The sequence below is a fragment of the Leuresthes tenuis genome, unplaced genomic scaffold, assembly GCF_036924035.1.
Source record: "Leuresthes tenuis unplaced genomic scaffold, fLeuTen1.0.hap1 SCAF_2, whole genome shotgun sequence".
NCBI lineage: Eukaryota > Metazoa > Chordata > Actinopteri > Atheriniformes > Atherinopsidae > Leuresthes > Leuresthes tenuis.
Genome location: NW_027325356.1, coordinates 24,398,411 through 24,416,078, shown reverse-complemented (window position 1 = coordinate 24,416,078; position 17,668 = coordinate 24,398,411). Strand labels below are relative to the sequence as shown.

At 39.3% G+C, this 17,668-nt stretch overlaps 1 protein-coding gene across 1 annotated transcript; it reads left to right on the top strand.

Annotated features, from left to right (window-relative positions):
- Window positions 1-271: 271 nt before the first annotated feature.
- On the top strand, window positions 272-17,668 carry LOC140302447 (transmembrane protein 255B-like). The gene is made up of 9 exons (XM_072381270.1): window positions 272-450; window positions 1,108-1,250; window positions 1,401-1,463; window positions 12,600-12,689; window positions 13,520-13,613; window positions 13,943-14,039; window positions 15,540-15,699; window positions 16,330-16,476; window positions 16,831-17,668. The coding sequence occupies exons 1-9, from the start codon at window positions 387-389 to the stop codon at window positions 17,059-17,061; spliced, it is 1,089 nt and encodes a 362-aa protein (XP_072237371.1). The 5' UTR covers window positions 272-386; the 3' UTR covers window positions 17,062-17,668.

Here is a 17,668-nt window from a genome sequence, read left to right as displayed (position 1 = left end):
AATTATCTAAGTAATTTCAACATTAATCAAATTGAAATGGTTTAAAACTTACATAAGATAGATCATTCAATAATTTATCAGTTAGGTGAAAACGGAGAGCTGATTGGTCTCTCCCTCTCTCTGGCTCTTCCTCCCAGGCTTCAAGTAAAGTTGAACCCTCCTGAGCTCAGAGACAGAGTCAGCTGTGTTCAAAATTTCTACGAAACCTCTCCCTCGATCATCAGACAAATCAGTGGATTGTGAAGACGAAACCCACCTGTGACATAGAGAAGGATGGAGAAATTATTTTGAATCAACAGGAGAACAAGCCACCTCCATTAAGACATAACAAGAGACGCCTGTTCTGTGTTCGTATTTCAGAGCTAATTCATCCGGACTGGGTTAACATGCAGCAGCCTGAAACCCCACAGACGACTCGGCAAACAGCCACAGAACCACTGGACCATGCAGGTGAAGTCAGAATCCTTTATGAATTTGAACATATTTTGTTTATAGCATGCTTCAGGTCGGTGTTGCTGTCTGTATAGAAAGTGTGCTTCTGAATGAGTGACGATACATATGTGAGCAAAAAGACTTTAAAGAGTTCTCCGAAGCCAAGCTTCTCCAACAGGTGTGGGTACATTTACTGAGTGCTTGGCTTTCATGCTGCTGTGTACCTCAACTTCACAAGAGTACAGTTTCTGTAACTCTCCACTGCATTCATTTGACAGACCTTTATTTGTTAGCTGTTTGATAAACCTCTCAGTAAGAACCGTGCAGTGATCAGAAAGAATCCTGCAGGCTGCTGATGACAAACTATAATAATAAGAAAGCAAATATGATGTTACACTATAAATCAATTACAATCAACACCGCAGAGAGACAATATCGTGAAAGAAACCACTGAAACATTCATGGGATTTTTACTCACATATTTCATACTTTTGATCTTAAGAGAAGACATTTTTTGTTAGATTTTAAATGAGGAGCTTTTACATTTTTGGATGTGGTCAAATGATTTCAACACGTGGGAGATTTATATTTGGATTTTAAAATCAGAACTGGGTTCTGGGGGTTCAGACAAAGAGGATACTGACTGTAAAGCAGCTGTGTCTTCCTCCCTTTCAGCTCTGTACATCCGCAGGGGGAAAACGGCTCTGTGGGTCACCGTGTCCCTGCTGGCTCTGGCTCTGGTGGTGCTGACCGTGGGTCTGATCTCGGCCACCCGCACCGACAACGTGCCCGTCTCTGGATATTATCCCGGTATCACAGTGAGTGACAGTTCCTTCATAATCTTTATTATTTCCTGTGCCCTAACACTTTACAACTGAGGCATGATGTGCATTGTTTTTCAGCTGCTCCTCAGCTAAACCTTAACATTTAATCTAGTGTCCTCCGCTTTGATCTATTTGTGTCTCCAGCTCAGTTTTGGAGCATTTCTGGGCATCGTTGGCATCCATCTGGTGGAAAACCGCAGACCTATGGTGAGTCTAAGCATCTGACTTTCAGTCAGAATTGAATATTAATGATAATTTGTTTGTTTGATCAGATCCAAGACCTTTCTGGTCTTAATTCAGACAACAAAAATAATTCAATTGTGGATCAAAAATGTCAAAACTGCTGCAGACATGGTTGCAAAAATATCTTCCGGGAACCCTAAATATACGTAATTTATTTAAATATCTTCTATATAACTAACAATATATATTTTATCTTTGATCTTTCCAATCTAGTTGCAACATCCTGTTTATCCCCCTTACACACAGAAAGAGCAGAGGAACTGACAGGGCTGTTGAATAGCTTCTAGTTGTTAGCTTACACATTAAATTATACTGGTAATTTATACATTGCTGCCATTTGATGTAACACATTAAGAGGCCAGCAAGTCCATGGGAAAAACAAATACTGTGAAAACAAATCAATTTCAAATGCACATTGTGACAACTTCAAATCATCTGTCTGTCTGCGTCGTCTTTTATGCGCACAGAGAATCATGGATGTTTTGAGAGAATTGAGGAGATACAGATGCATCCTTGAAATTTCACCGAGTCACAAGTCCTTCAAAGGATCCTTGACGCTGAAAAAAATCCTCTGACAAGAATTTTCTGACAAGAGCTGACATCCCAGGAATGTAGCCTTTAAGGATCCTTCCTTAACTTTCAGAGTTTACTATCATATGCTATCTTTTTTCCTGGATTACATGATTTCCTCAGAAGCGTCTGTGACACAGTTTGGACGAAATTCTGCCGTTTCAACACACGTTCTAATACCCCGGTTCATAGCGGCAGGTTTTAGGAGGAGTAAGTGACTTGACTCTTCTTTGTGGTAAATCTTTGCTCTAACATGTGAAACATGGGAAATTGGGATACAAATGACAATGTGCTGTTGATGCTGCTTTCAATACCAAATGGGAATAAGGAACTTCTGAGTGGAAAATTAAAATTTGAAAGTGATTCAAAATCAAAGAAAACAGCAAACAAAAAGTCAGGTTTTCTGGTCAGGATTTTAAACATTAGGTAAAGTAATGATAGAGTATTAGTTTAGTGAACTAAATGCTATGTCCAGGAAAAATAATTTAAACCCCTTTTGCATGGAAAGACCAATGTAATGGGGGTTGAATGATTTTTCCAGCCACTGTAAATAATTATGAGAATTTCCTATTAAATTCAAAAGAGCTTTAACTTCCCCCTTACAAGATACAGTGAATCCAACATGATTTGAAGTTGTGGTGGGAGATAAATATGAGAAGGCTAACTAATTCCACCCTGAGCTGGTGCTGTGATGTAACAATACCTCGCAAACCTGAATAGCTAACTGAATAATGTATTTTCAGACTAAGGTGGACGCAAACAAAGAGACTGTCTCACTTCTGACGCTCAAACATATGCTTTTAATCATAGAAAAAGTTTTTTTTTTTATAATATGTCCTCTTTTGAAGAGCTCAGTTTGAATACAGCAATAAAAAAGATGCACAGATGTTTAATGATTTACAGACTTACCATGACAACATCAATTGTGCAATGTCATACAACACTGTATTCAACTGCTTGTTCTGTGTCAAGGTGACCTCTTGCAGTGCTTTGAGCTATGAAACAATCATTGGCTAAAAATGAGGTTCTGTTCCTGGAAATCAGGAAATATATGGCATAAATTACAGGATTATATTACAGACTTTGCAAATTCGCTAAACTGTTTTGTGGGAAATTGCTCTGTTGTGAGCAAGACACAAATCAGATTACTCGATGGCGGCCTAATGACTTCATGGTCTTTCTGCCCAGGTCAGCGTACGTGACTGGATTTGTGGTTGGGTGATTTTTTCTCTGGACAAAAAGGAAAATTGCATTAGTATTGGCCAGTTGGTGACAGCGCTCCTTTATTTTAGACAAGAACATAAATAACATCAGAATATTTTCTCAGTACAACAGGGGATTCGAAAAATGATCACGTTAACAACTCAAGAGAAGCCCATCTGAAAAGATTAGGGCTCAGAAAGCTGGCCTGTTAAAACAGTTTAACAGCAGGCCACACTTATGAACTGACTCCCAATCAATCTGTAGCCAATATCAACCAGTTTGTGACAACAATCAGTTGAGCAGCCAGAGGCAACCAGAAGCTGTTCTGTGTTACTCAAGTAGTCAGTATCAGATTCACAGTACTTGAAACCCAGTGATACTAACTGTGTCTGAAGAGGACACCAGTGACATAGAAACCTGTTTTTCACCACTGAATTTGTCCTATTATGATCCACACATCCAATTGTACAAACTGTGTCTTGAATCGATGGAGAAAAGTAATGTTATGACCTTTTCTCAATTTACTGTTACATATCCTCTTTTTTTATTACTTTCCTTTACAGGAAAGATTAAGTGATGATACAGACACAAAATGGGGAAGACGGTTGAAATGGCAGGGAAATAAGCCATAGACACTGTTTTTGGCTACCAACATCCCTTAATTTTTCCTTCATCCCTGAATACATCTATGCCTAAACTACAATATAGAAAGTAAGAGAATAACCAATAGTTAAAAGAAGAAAGATACATTTCACATTTCAACAAAGATATAAACTTAAAATATCATGATATTTTCTTATTATTTTGCTACGATGATGTTAGATAACAATAGTTGTATTTCTTTCAAATGGAAAAACTCTTCTGGAAAAGATCAGATCATTGCCTGGAAATAAAAGATAGGCATTGCCACCAGTCTCTGAACTAAAGTGGATGTGGAAGTGTCTTGAAGTTTAAAATATCTGATGGTCACTGGGACGGAGGAGGAACAATCTAATTACCTGTGTATGGTACTATCACGACTCCCTGATTATCTTCTCTTTTATTTGAATAGAAAGTTGGTCAGAACAGTCCAATCTGATGGTGAAAGGAAACAGAAACAGGAAAGGAGAGTAAATCTTACTGGCTGAAATCGAATAATGGTGCCAAGGAACAGCATAAACAACATAGACCCATACAATGATCAACTGGCTCCCATAAACCAGCTCCACTCACATTTTACATTTGGTTATATCAAGTAGAAATGGACAGAGATTACTTTAGAGGATAGTCTTACAATATGTGAATAAAAAAGATATTCCCAATGTGCAGGATTCATGCATATAAAAGAGCCAGCAAGATGCTTACAATATGACATGCAACCAAAACACTGATCCTCAACGATTCATAATTTCTTTACACCATTTCAAACGGTTTCAACTTCTCTCATGAAGTGGATGAAATGTTCCCTCACAACATTACTCACCATTCACTAATTTGTTGCCTGATATGTATGCCGGTGGGGCAACTGAAAAGCATTCTGTAAGTAAGAGGATTATAATTAATGGCCATGTGCCACACACCCCTTACAACAACATTTTAGTCCAGGCTAATTTATTACTCCCAAAGACACTTCTTAACAATCTGAGCTTGTCAGTGGTCAAACCAGTCTCACTTTTACATGGATAACTGCCCGTTGGATTACTTTGTGGCTGTTTCACAAAAGCAATCTCCCCTTCAGATTCCTACAGTCTGTGACAATGGACCCTATTATCGTTTAGATCTTAAAGTGATTGACAACAGGACCCAGAATTAAAGATTTAAGGGTCAGAATTTTATTTTCAACGCAGATTAGAGACAATCTATCCATTAAAATACCTGAAAACTCAACCTGACGGTATTTATGCAGATAGATAAATGTTGCTGCTTCCATACTAATAAAGAATATAATGTGGTTTGGAAAAGATAAAATATGCAGACAACAGCTTTGTTCGATTTGGAAACATTTACCTTATTTCAGCCTGCTGTTGAAGCATCATTCCCAAATACCTGAGTCTTTAAAAGTAGAAATGACGCAGCTCTTAACTGTTTTTCTTGCTTCTCAGATACGTTTGGCTAAAGTTAGCTTGGTAAGTCTACATTTATATACCATTGAATAATAAGAATAAGAAAAAAATGTATGAGTTAAAAAATGAGAATGGAAAAATAAGTCTAAAAACATCCAGACTAAAGAATGAAAGAGCTTTACAAAAGTAGCAAGAGAAGCAGCACTTGACTAATGGCCAATTTTGCTAAACTTTAAAAAGTAATAGTGACTAATCTGACCTGTTGTGAAAGCATCAATATTTATATGAGCATATCCAAGACGTGACTTATGTGTCCAAAACACAAACCTATGGTTTTGGTAATATCATTAACTATCATTAACTCCTTGTTATACTAACTAAAGCAAAATAAAAGTCAACAACAACAAAACAAAAGAACAGAAGATGATAAAGTTCAGCATGATAACTATTGTCATTATCATTTTTACATCTCAATAAACATTTTCTTAAGACAGGCCTGGTGTGAAAGAGGTGTGTTCCCTGCGCCTGTCAACATGACCGTGGTGCATGACTTTGTGTGTTGTGAATTTTTCATGTGGCGTCCAGGGTGTCGTGTGCCTGGCTTACATTATATGTACTGTCTAATCCAATCTTCAGTGAGACCAAGATGCTGTTTATGCCTGAGTAGGGATGTAGCATTTGTGTCCGCATAGAGCTGACATTGTACAGTATAAAGGTTAGGTTATATTCAGAGGGAATTTACGAGTTTGTGTTTCCCACATGGGTTTAAACGTGTGAACGCAGAGGAAAGACAACAACCTGTTACATCTTGTCTGCCTCTGTGGCATCTCTCCCATCTCCCTTTAAACTTTAATAGCGTGACTGTCGCCACACAAGTGCTGGTCTACAGTGTCTCCTCAGAGGCACGGTGTTTGGCCTCACACAGGTGTCTAATTCTTCCCATCTGAATCTGAAGCTCACACTGTAACATGAGAGCTGGCTCTCACAGTGAAGCCGCTCATTAAAGAACAACTAAGCATACCACAATGCTGTGGACACCCGAGAGCTCTCGAGCTTGTCTCGCTTCCTGGATCGCTCAACTCTTTTGGTCCTCGGAAAAATGTAATGGAGAATATAAGGAATATTTCAGGTGATTCTGATGTATCCAGTCAAGACAGCGGAAAGAAAAATGATCAAGTAATGCAAAGCAAACACAGCACAGATTGAAGTTTCTGACAAACTGACAAAACTGACAAAAAAGTACTTATCGAATGTTACAAAAGAAGAGTAAAAAAGAATATGTAAAAAACTTAATAGTTGTCTCTAACTGTAAATGATTTTCCCTCTCTCTGATTTCTATAACTGAACTGACTTGACTAACATTTCTGTTAGCTTTACATTTTTAACACAAAGTATATATATATATATATATATATATATATATATTTGAGGAGCTGAACAACAAAATGTTTTTTTTTAGTTCAGAAGCAAAAATGTAGCAAAGAATTATCAGAATGAATTGACTAGATTAATGAAATACACTGACCATCTTTGTCTCAATAAAATGAGTAAACAAACAATGTAGAGGCACAGGAGAGCATGTCTTTGATGTCTTTGAGTCTCCATTATTGATTAGACTGATAGCTTTAACTAAGATCAGCGATCCAAAGTAAGTGTCTGCAGACAGCAATTTGGTTGGATGTTGACTATCATCTGATCAGAACAAAGGAATCAGACACTCAAATTATGTTCTTCTGAGCAAGATTCATTCTGTTAAAGCATTCATTGTTCGTGTGAGCTATAAATAAAGGAGTGCAAACACACATGGGCTGTACATGTGAAACAGGGCTAATGAATAATTATGAATCAATAGTTCACATTCAGCTCGTGTATTTAACTCAGACATACTGTAAGGCTGAGAAAAGCCCTAAACCAAAGACATAATAAAAGAACTGAAGTGGCTGCCCCATGTGAAGGTGAAAAGCATCAGTGAAACACTGTGCAATCGTTAAATGGTGCCATCAGGTGAGTGCCTAATCAGGCAAATGCATGTGTTACAGGGGTGGAAAGCAAGAGCCAATAATGATGAGGAAGGAAGTCAAGTAAGGGAAGTGAGAGAGGAAGGTTAGGAAAAAGGCAAAGGAAAAAAATCTTTATAATTTCATTCAGCATGTAATAATCAGACCCTATGCATTTTACTGCGCTGGAAAACAGATAAATTCCTCTTCCCCAACACACATTAGTGTTAAACTGGTGTCTTTTTCTAAAGCACTGGGCCGTATCACTAATGTTACGGAGACCAGCCCTCACAGTGGACACGGATATTTCTTAAATGAACCTTTACAAATCTTAATGACTTGCACAGTGCCATGTCTGATGTTTTGGGAGGATTGTGGACCATGACATCCTTTCTCTAAAAGAAACAAGAACAAAAGGAAGAAAAATGACCTATATATCTATTCTCACGAGCCTCTCCGATAGCAGATTTTGCTGCACCGATACTTTCTAAGATTTCTTTATGACTAAACGCTTCATGTAGCTCATGTTCTCTCCTCCAGCAGCAGCTCCTGTAGTTAGAGCCCGTATCTCACACACTGCAGTCCTCATGGTCACCTTGCCGTTTGGAGTTGAACCTTTAACAGGCTGTATTTTACCCGACAAGCCATGCCACAATCATTTCTTATTAGCAGTGTATCTAGCGATGGTGATGATTGGACACTGGACCACTGAGCACAGGAGGAAGACCTTGCAGCGGTCAGCGATTCTGGTTACATAACCTGATAGGGATCTTTAGTAAGGCTATAAAATTCCTCCTTGTGTCTTTATCTATTTGTCAGTAATGTAAAAGTTCTATTTTGTGTTTCTTTGTCTTTCCTTGCCATTGTGCCTTTACTAAAGATACTAAAAAGCCAAAAACAACAAAAAAAAATACTCAATTACAGGTACAGGTTTTGGATACAAAATGCTCTGTAACAGTTTATTAAAGCAGGAAAATGTATTATAATACATTATTTAAAGTTACAGTTTAAACATCTAATGTGAATAAAACAAAAAAAATCAAAGTCCAGTATAACTTTAAAATCATAAGAGAAAGCAAAGATAGGTAAGGGAAAAGAGGCAAACAGACCAATTGTTTCTGCTTTTCTTGTAACTATTTGCTGGGTAATTAAACAAAATGCTTATTTTTTTTTTGCCAAAAGGCTTAATTTGTAAGTAGTCATTAAAGCGCCCATAAAACTGCAATGAAGAAGAAGTGTGGCATTCAAAAGAAAAGCCCTGCAAATGCTCTGAACTCACTTTTAACTATTTTAATTGAGGAAATGGCCTCAGTCTCATTGAACCGCTTCTAATGTGACAACATGCAAGAGGTTCCTCTTACTGATCAGCTGATGCACAACGAGTTTAGCTAACATTCCAACAAACAGGGGTGATTAGAAAAATAAGGGGGTTTGACATGGGTTGACATCTAAGCAATGTGAACGTGCTGAACTGTTGCAATAAGAGAGGTAAACTCCTGCAAGCCACATACTTATCGCACGCCGTTGTTTCAACACCCAGCACAGTGTTATGAAGAGGATGGGCAGTGTTGTTCTTGATGTTCAGCAATTTGTCCAGGTCCACGGGCTCCAGAGCAGTCCCCAGCACAGATCCAGCCTTCTTTATCAGTTTTTTTAGTTTCTTTGAGTCTCCGGCTCTGATGCTGTTGCCCCAACAGATGGCTGCAAAGCAGATTGCACTCTCCACGAACAGACTTGTAGAGGACATACAACATCTTGGCGCAGACATTGAAGGACATTAGCTTCCTCAAGAAGTAAAGTCTGTTCTGCCCTTTCATGTAGACAGCCTTGGTGTTGCATTTCCAGTCCAGTCTGCTGTCCAGGTGAACTCCCAGGTGCAAGTATTCGTTAACCACATCTACATCTTTTCCCAGGATGAACACAGTGTTTGGCTTTTCCCTGTTCCTCCTGACTTCCATGTTCAAGTTCAACATGAGATGATTGTTCCCACAAATCGGTAGACCAGTTCCCTGTACTCAGCCTCTCGTCCATCACTGATACACTCAACCACTGCAGAGTCATCTGAGTATTTCTGGAGATGACAGGACTCTGAGCTTTACTGGAAGTCTGAGATGTGCAGAGTAAAGAGAACCAGTGAGAGTACAGTCCCCTGTGGTGCTCCCGAGCTGCTGACCTCCCTCTGAGACACATAATCCAGTCTTACAAACTGTGGTCTGTTTGTCAGGTAGTCTATATAGATATGTAAAACAAAGTTGTGACTTCACTATTGCTGCAATGATACGAAGATGTTTTGGAAAGATCGTACATCAAAATCATCTAAATCACTGTACAGCCATCGGCTGTATTACATGTGCAGTTTCCTTCTGCAGTTTTATGGTTTAGCTTCACACTTTTCACTTGTTTTGCTGTAAAGGGCATCTGTTTTCTCTTAGTGTAACATGAAAATAATCTCATTCTTAGCATAATGATGAAAGAGCTCTCATCACAAACACCAGATTAAAAATCCTAGCAGGCTATTTGCTGCATGCCATATCTCTCTTACACCTCTTATCTTAATATCTATTGCCCTTATGATATAAAAAAAGATTGAATAAAGTAAAAAAACAACCAGAACGCTCAGGTATACATGGATGAGAAACAATGGTTTTAGATTTAGGTTTATTTGGAACGCGTTAGCAATGTGAACTTTTAAGTGATAACAGAAGAGGATTGTGTGGGGCCTGACACATTCATGTAGAAATGATTCATTATAAAAAAATTCCTTCACTATGAATCCTACTCAGTACAGAGAAATATTGGCTTTTTTTTAAAGATGATTTAGGAATTTGAAAATGTACTTGCAAATATAGTCTAGTCAAAGTAAAAAGCATAAATTGGAACCACAGTCATTGGCACGACTGCTGAGAGCAGGGAAATGATCTACAGTGTAAGTCCTTAATGTTTTTACAGTATATGATTATTCAATATTATCGGAGCTTTGGGGGTTTGGGTGGTGTGAATGTTTTATGTGCTGGCAGCTGGTGCCAAGGTAATGTGAAGTAATGCAGTTGTCAGGCTCTATTGTCTCTGCTGCTGGCTTCATCTCCTACTTGCAGCTCATAAAATCAGAATCATTTGAACCGCTAATGAAGTGAGGAGTCTGGACCAGTGGCAGATAAAGCCTGCCAGAAAAATCTCATTTTCCCAGCCTGGCTCTTTATTCCCTTTCCTGAGGAAAATTCATTTTAAAAATCTTGTTTTAATATTCCTTTCACATTTGTTTGACAGTTCTGTCACATCAGTTTGCTTTAAATCTTCACACCACTTTGCTGAACAGCCATGTTTATATCTGATACAAAGAAATGAACCTAAATTGAGCTTGTAACTTACATTTTTCCTTTCTAAAAGACAAATGCTAAGGCGGACACGCATGTTCCATTACACGCAGGTTTGTGCGTCTAGCTGTTTAAAAGCAGGAAAAAAATAAAATAAAATGAAAACTCAATAAAAAAATTGGACCATGGCTCATCTCTTGTAAAATTTACATAAAAAAGCCTTAAACAACATAACTGTGTGGTAAATAAATAGCAGGTCACTGACAACCTGAATGGTCAGGTTAGGTTTAGGGTTTAAGGGGATTTATCCTTTCACAGGACATAGTGTGAAAAGAAAGGATGACACAGAACATGGATAGGCCTGTTATACCTTTCTACAGTTCCGCCTGAACCAAACCAACCACATAAGTACGGCTGTTATTCGGAGGTCCAGAGACAGAGGCTTTTTCTCACAGCTCAGCCCTGCCAAAATCTGACTCCTGGTTTGTTTTGTAAACCACAGATTTGAAATGGAGACTTGAAATGACAACAATTAAAAAAACAAAAAAGAAAAAACACTTGTTGTCATCGATTAAAATGTACTGGACTGTCTGCGGTAAAACTCGAAAGCTGTGACACAATTGAAGTGCAGTTCACCAAAAGATCTCCATTACCTGGAGGTTTACCATCATTCCTGATACCCACTGTGGGCTGGTTGACCACAGTCAGACAAAACATCACCTTATTTTCACCACAGCACCTACCAACTTCTTAGTGAGCAGAGGTCTTATCAGCCAGAGGAAGTGAAAACACCTGGACAGGTGTGCAGGACCTCCTACTACTCACCCAGTTTATATGCCACTGATCACCCTCACATCTTCTATACAATATTCTTATCTAAAGAAAGACAATATACTCCAAAATGATTATATTTACTTTCAAATTATGGTTTCGCTTATTAATGCATATTTGAACTGACAGGATCAAATTAAATATGACATAAAAGCCATTTGGACTTAATAACACAATAACATAAACAATGCAGCTGAAAGGACCTCAGCAATTGATGCAAACTAGTTTCTAATTTCTTAAGCAAAACATTAGTTTTTTTTGTTGTCAAAACTTGTTGCCTAAAGTTTAGGACATTGGATAAATAATCCTCAGAAGAAACGTCTCTGACCTGAAAAAAATCACCTGTGTCTATGCCACAAATTCAAATGGAATTTAAAAAAAAAAAAAAAAAACTGGCTTTGGTCCTGAAGGGGTGATTGAACCGTCAGTAACTGGTGCTGAGTGATAAACTTTATGATCAAACATCTGCGATCCGCCAGCTGGGCTGAGTGGGTCATATAAGAAAATTACTGTGTCTTACAGTGGAAGACACAGGGGTTTGTGACATAGTTCAGCTTGTTTGAAAAGTTCAAGTTTAAGGTTACTGATCGGTGATTGGAGTAGAAAACAACTTGGATTTCTGTGAGTCAGATTGAGGGAATGAGATTGACCCTGCAGATACCAGAGGTCGTCCCTCTGTCCTGCTCGTGGGCTCATGCCTGTAAATCAGCCACTAACCTCCTCTGTGTTGGCAGAGAAAGGAGTCGTACATTTCCTTTATCGTCCTGCAGCCCAGATGCTGCAGACGACCAATCAGGGCAAACACCAGCAAAGACACCAAGCTTGTGTATGATCAAATCTTGACTTTTTCCGTACATGATGCAGCTCTGCATGTTAAGTATTCCGGAAAATGATGCTGTGAATTGAATTATATGGTGAATTATATGATTCAAAACCCTGATATTTTTAGATTCCACCCTTTTGATATAAACTGATTTATTTCAATTTATTTTTCATTTGATTTACTGTAAAGTTTATGTGTTCACACCACTGTTTCCAATCCATAACACAAGCTGTGCAACTGACTCTGTAGGTAGCTAATGGTTCATTTTGCTTACGTTTCTTGCAATCTCAGTTTTTTCCCTTCCTCCATCTCTGTTTAAGCTTGTTGCCGCAATAATCTTCATCAGTATCGGAGTCATTGCGTCTTTCTTCTGTGCCATTGTGGATGGGATCATCGCTTCAGAGTTCATTGTAAGTATGGCGCGTATTTACTCACACCTGTGCTGAAAATTCAGAAGAAAAAAAAAAATCAGGTGAAATATAATCACACATGAATCAGGCAGGTTTTTGCTACTGAAATGCAGGTCAAGACTCAGACAGACACGCTGATCGGATCAGGAAATGCGGGTGACAGATCAGATGAACTAATCTAAAAGCTCGAAGTGCAGAGAGCTGCTGAAAGATTCAACAGACAAGAGCCCAGTAACGTCTGCCAAAAGACTTCAATGCAAACAAATTTACTGTAAATTAAGGGGCAAACTCTAGATTTTATTCACTCAAAGACTAAACTGGTACACGGGGAATCCAGTTTTCTCTTTATTTGGATGAAGAAATAAAAGGTAGAGGTCTGATAAGGTCATCGTCTCCACTTTAACAGACATCGGAGAGTTTAGAAGTTGGACAGAGTCCCCGATATTGATCAGCAGGGCTATCAAACCTCTGCAGATATATTCATTTTGTGCTCTCGCTACCATAAAAGTCATATTTATTGCACATTCAGGATTTGGAATGTGAAATGATCTTTAATTACCTTTCAGGTTGCATAAAGCTCAGTGAGGTTTAATGTGGTGGGTTTTGTAGTCCAGTGCAGTGGGCAGCCTTGTGCAGAAACATGTTGTAAAACCTCTCTACTTCAGAGGAAGAGGAACATGACACGAGGCAGGATTCAGACTCACGTGGTGCTTTGTGGTCAACAAAAAGACCAAAGCTGACACCACAAAGTCACAGAGATTTAATCTGAATGTGTATATCCGTATTGAGTCTCATGTATGTAACTTGTGTCACGGATCTTCTGTTTTCAGGACATAAGGCCCTTGCAGGAGGACATGTGTGACTTTTACAGCAGTGGATCGGGATATGCCTACGACAGCTATTATACAGAGGTGATTCTCATCCATATACATTGTTTGTAAACAGCTGATATGTTTGTCTGTCTAGTATCATTATGAATAAATATTTGAGAAAATAAAGCACTTCAAAATAAGGAAATATGTATGTTTCATTAGTTTGTTTTGATTTTTCCAGCTGTTCGTGCTTCATTCTGAGATTAACAGTGCATGTGCTGCCATCTAGTGGTCAAATAATGCTACTGCACAGACTAACTGACGCACATCCCAGTGGCAGTTTCGTAAATTAATTTAAACCTAAACCGAAACCTTTTGTTCAAACTCCTGCTCCTCAGGTTGTTGTCCCAGGATTCATGACCCTTTTTAACTTGTATCAACTATCTCTGCAGGTGACGTGCCGTTCCTTCAACAAAGAATGCAAGCTGAAACTGAGGAGCAACACCTGCTATTGCTGCTACCTGTACAACTGTGAGAGGTGAGACGTTCTGTCACGTCTGAACCACATTAAACTGTGTGACTTTGGATAAAGAAGCATCTCACAACTCAGTTTGGACCTGGAAGATTTAATACTTTAACTCCACTTTCCATGTCCTTTACACTGTGTTTTAGTTTGTAAGAACACAAACAGCTTAGGCTTGTCCTTGCATCAGAAGGATTTAAAGTGGATGCCTAATGAGTTGAACAGTCAAGAAGATTTTTTGTTAAAAAGTGAGTGACGGAGGGTTTGGAGAGATTCAAATAAATCCTGTGGTGTGCAGTGGACAGCGGGCGCAATAGATTTAAATTATTGTTATTATTCAATCACAGTTAAGGAGATAAGAATACAAAACAGGTAAATCTGTAGTTTTGAAACATTTGTTTAACCTTTATTTAACAGAAACAAGTACAAAGGAAATGATTTTCAGTGTCTTCACTAACCAACTTCATTGCATCAAAAGAAGAGAAAGCTGGGACAGAGGCGTAATTACCACTGTTTAACTACAGCCGTCCTTTAATTACACTTATCAGTCGATTGCATAGAATAATCTGTGTTTATTCGTGCTGAAAACAAGATTTCAGCTACTCAACAGTTTTTTGGTTGTTATTCTCTGATTCTCCTCTTCATGATGCTCCATGCATTTTCAGTAGAAAACATCTGGACCGCAGGAGGGACATTTAAGCATTTTCCCCAAAAGCAAACTAAAACTGACCGCAGAACAGCTGTCCGCTGTCTTTCTGTCCATGTGAGACGAGCTCATTCTCAGAGAACTGAGATATATGATATATGGCTTCTTCCTCATGTACTAGTTTTAGGTTACATTTCTGGATAGTGGAGAAGTTTGAAAATGGTTTTTCAAAACACTCTCGAGCCCATATCGTTATACTGGTGTTGTGACAGTTTCTTGTGCATTGCTGCCTGAGGGCTCCAACCTCAGTTCCCATCTTTACGCTTACCCCAGACAAACTACATTTTTTATTTTATTTTACAAAATTAGGCACAGAAGATGCTGAAAGACCAAAGTTCTTTGCAATGTTGTATTGAGTAATAGTTTTCTTTTTAACTGTCTGTAGAGTCTTCCAGAACGGTGTGGTTTGCAAAGATTAACCTGTTTTTCCTTCTTTGCCTCTCTCACAACTTTGTGCGTTACAGTAAAGTTGGTCAGTAGAAACACGGAAAAATCCACTGTAGTTTTTATAAAGGCTTGAATGAATTAGATTACACATTTAAGTTTTTGTTACATTTTTGACTTTTTGATTTGAACAAGTCGAACACTGACATCTCATTTCAGGCCTCCTTATCCTACCGACCGATGCAGTTAAAGGGGAGGGGGGGCGTCTTACTAACAGATGTACTTTTCCTGCCAGGTCACACCGTCTGCTGTGAAGGGGGAATTTTTTAATCTAAATCATTCATGCTATGCAATTTATAGCAGTGATATATAGGATATGACATCAAAAGCCTCGCCGGCTCACAGCTGCCTTCTCCCTCTTCCAGCACAGAGTACCACGCACATTACTACGAGTTCACCGGGGTCAGCTGCTGCTGGGATGTGATCCACCTGCACCGTCTGCTGTGGGCCTCGGTGGTGCTCAATGTGATCAGCTTGTTCCTGGGCATCATCACTGCCGCCATCCTCGGAGCATACAAAGATATGGTGAGCAGAAGGCCAGGAATGGTTTCAATAAAAAGAGCTCTTTGAAGTGAAAAACCACAGAAATCATAAGAGGGAAAATTTAAAGGCAGTCTTGCGTGAAATAAAGGCTTGTAATATCAAATGTGGCTGACACAGATGTTCATGCAACCATAAAGGTTTTATATTATACTTGTGACCTTTACTTACTGCCCATTGGCTTTGAAGACTCCCTCACATCTGTTTCAGCCTGTGTGTAAAGCTCAGGACTTTCCAGTTTGAGTATTAAATGGTTATTTTAATGACAGCAGAGGCTTGAATTGCTCGCTCTGCCTGATAATGATCAACATAGCAACTGAAAGGGTCCCTTGTGAGACCAAAAAAATGATGCATCAGCTTACTAATTTTCTGTATTTTAAACTGGAGTTGTTCATGTTTTCTATATCTAGCCAGAGTTACATCACCAGAGCTTTTTTTTTCAGTGTTGCGAGTGATGAGTCAGCATAGGACTTTTTTTGTCAGGTAGCCAGTTTCAAAGACGCAGAAATTTCATCTAACTTTGTTAACCTGAATGCTCCTCATATGACAACTACTTCCAGCCTTCTTTGATGGTTTCCCATTTATTCTAAAACTGAATTCATTCATTTCCTACAGCAGAAGCCCACTCCTCAGATTGCTCCCAGCCCGGCGCCACCGCCTCACATCCTGTACAACCCCAACCAGCACATGCTCACTTACTCTGGCTTCTGCCCCCCAGGACAGGCTCTGCCTGCCTACCCAAACTATCCCATACCCATGCAGGTAGGCAAACTGGACAGTACAGAGGAGTATGTGATTAAACATCGATTACATGGTCCCGGTGTTGTTTAAACTGACTCACACATGGTCAGTACAGTCTACTTGGTCACTGGAACAGAACCATGGTTAATAATTCATCGTTAATGAAAACAGGAATGCCTGGTCTAAGTTATAGTAAATCATTTTGACTCTCACCCTGGTAATTGATGTGGGGCTAATCTTTACTGACATTTTTGTGGCTACTACCCCAGCGACCATCCAACACACTTCACATAAAAATATCAGAAGCGATTTTAGGTATTTCTGGCTTCACTTCCACGTATCGTTGCATCTTTTCATTCCATTTCTCATCCACAGCATACCGGCAACTACCAGGCACCTGCTACTCCTCAGATGATCCCAGAGGGAGGCTCCACCTCTTGCCCCTCCGAGGAGAACCAGAGCCAGCAGCCGTCTCAGAACCCCAGCCAGACACAGCCACAGGGAACCACCCAGGAACCAGGAGGATACATGCTGACCCCCAACGCTCCCGTCCTCTACGGATCCTCATACAGCCCCTTCGAGAAACCTCCTCCGTACGCCTGCTGAGCGCTGAGACAAACAGGCGGGGCTGTGATGGAGAAGAATGTCTTCACCTGGTCAGACTGAATGTAGCACAAGACATTTTGTGGTCGACTTTGTAGCCTCACAACTACATTTCAGTTCTGTGTCTGATGGGCTTTAACTGAGCAGACACAGATAGTTGTAGTTGCAGTGTGATTATATAGACACGAGTAAGTTATTTCCAGTGTAGTAATCAAGAAAACATCCTTATTCATTTTCTTTTTGAGTAACACGATGATGGGTGCTACTTTGAAGCTGCAGCTGGTTATCTTGGCTTCAAGACTGGAAAGAGGTGGAAACAGCAAGCACGGCTCTGTCCATATCTGCTTACCAGCGTCTCTTAATCTGACTCATTCAGCAGAATAGTTAATGTTATATCTTGTGTATTAAATCTGTGAGGTGAGTAAGCAAATTTCCAAAAAACGTCAGCCTTTTTCTCCAAGCCAAAAGTTGGCCCTCAGATGTTGAGTATTCTATGTAAATAAGTGTATTGCACACTTGACATCTGGTAGTCTGGTCTGTGATCTGGTAGTTTCTGCTATGACTTGTGTATGACTGTGTATTTTCTTCTTATTTTGTCTACTGCACAAGT

What these genes read in the sequence shown, in the direction of transcription:
- LOC140302447 (XM_072381270.1), top strand. Translation starts at nt 387, where the DNA reads ATGCAGCAGCCTGAAACCCCACAGACGACTCGGCAAACAGCCACAGAA. An exon ending in TCATCGCTTCAGAGTTCATT is followed by an intron (nt 12,690 to 13,519) that starts GTAAGTATGGCG and finishes TTCTGTTTTCAG; the next exon opens with GACATAAGGCCCTTGCAGGA. An exon ending in ACTATCCCATACCCATGCAG is followed by an intron (nt 16,477 to 16,830) that starts GTAGGCAAACTG and finishes TCTCATCCACAG; the next exon opens with CATACCGGCAACTACCAGGC.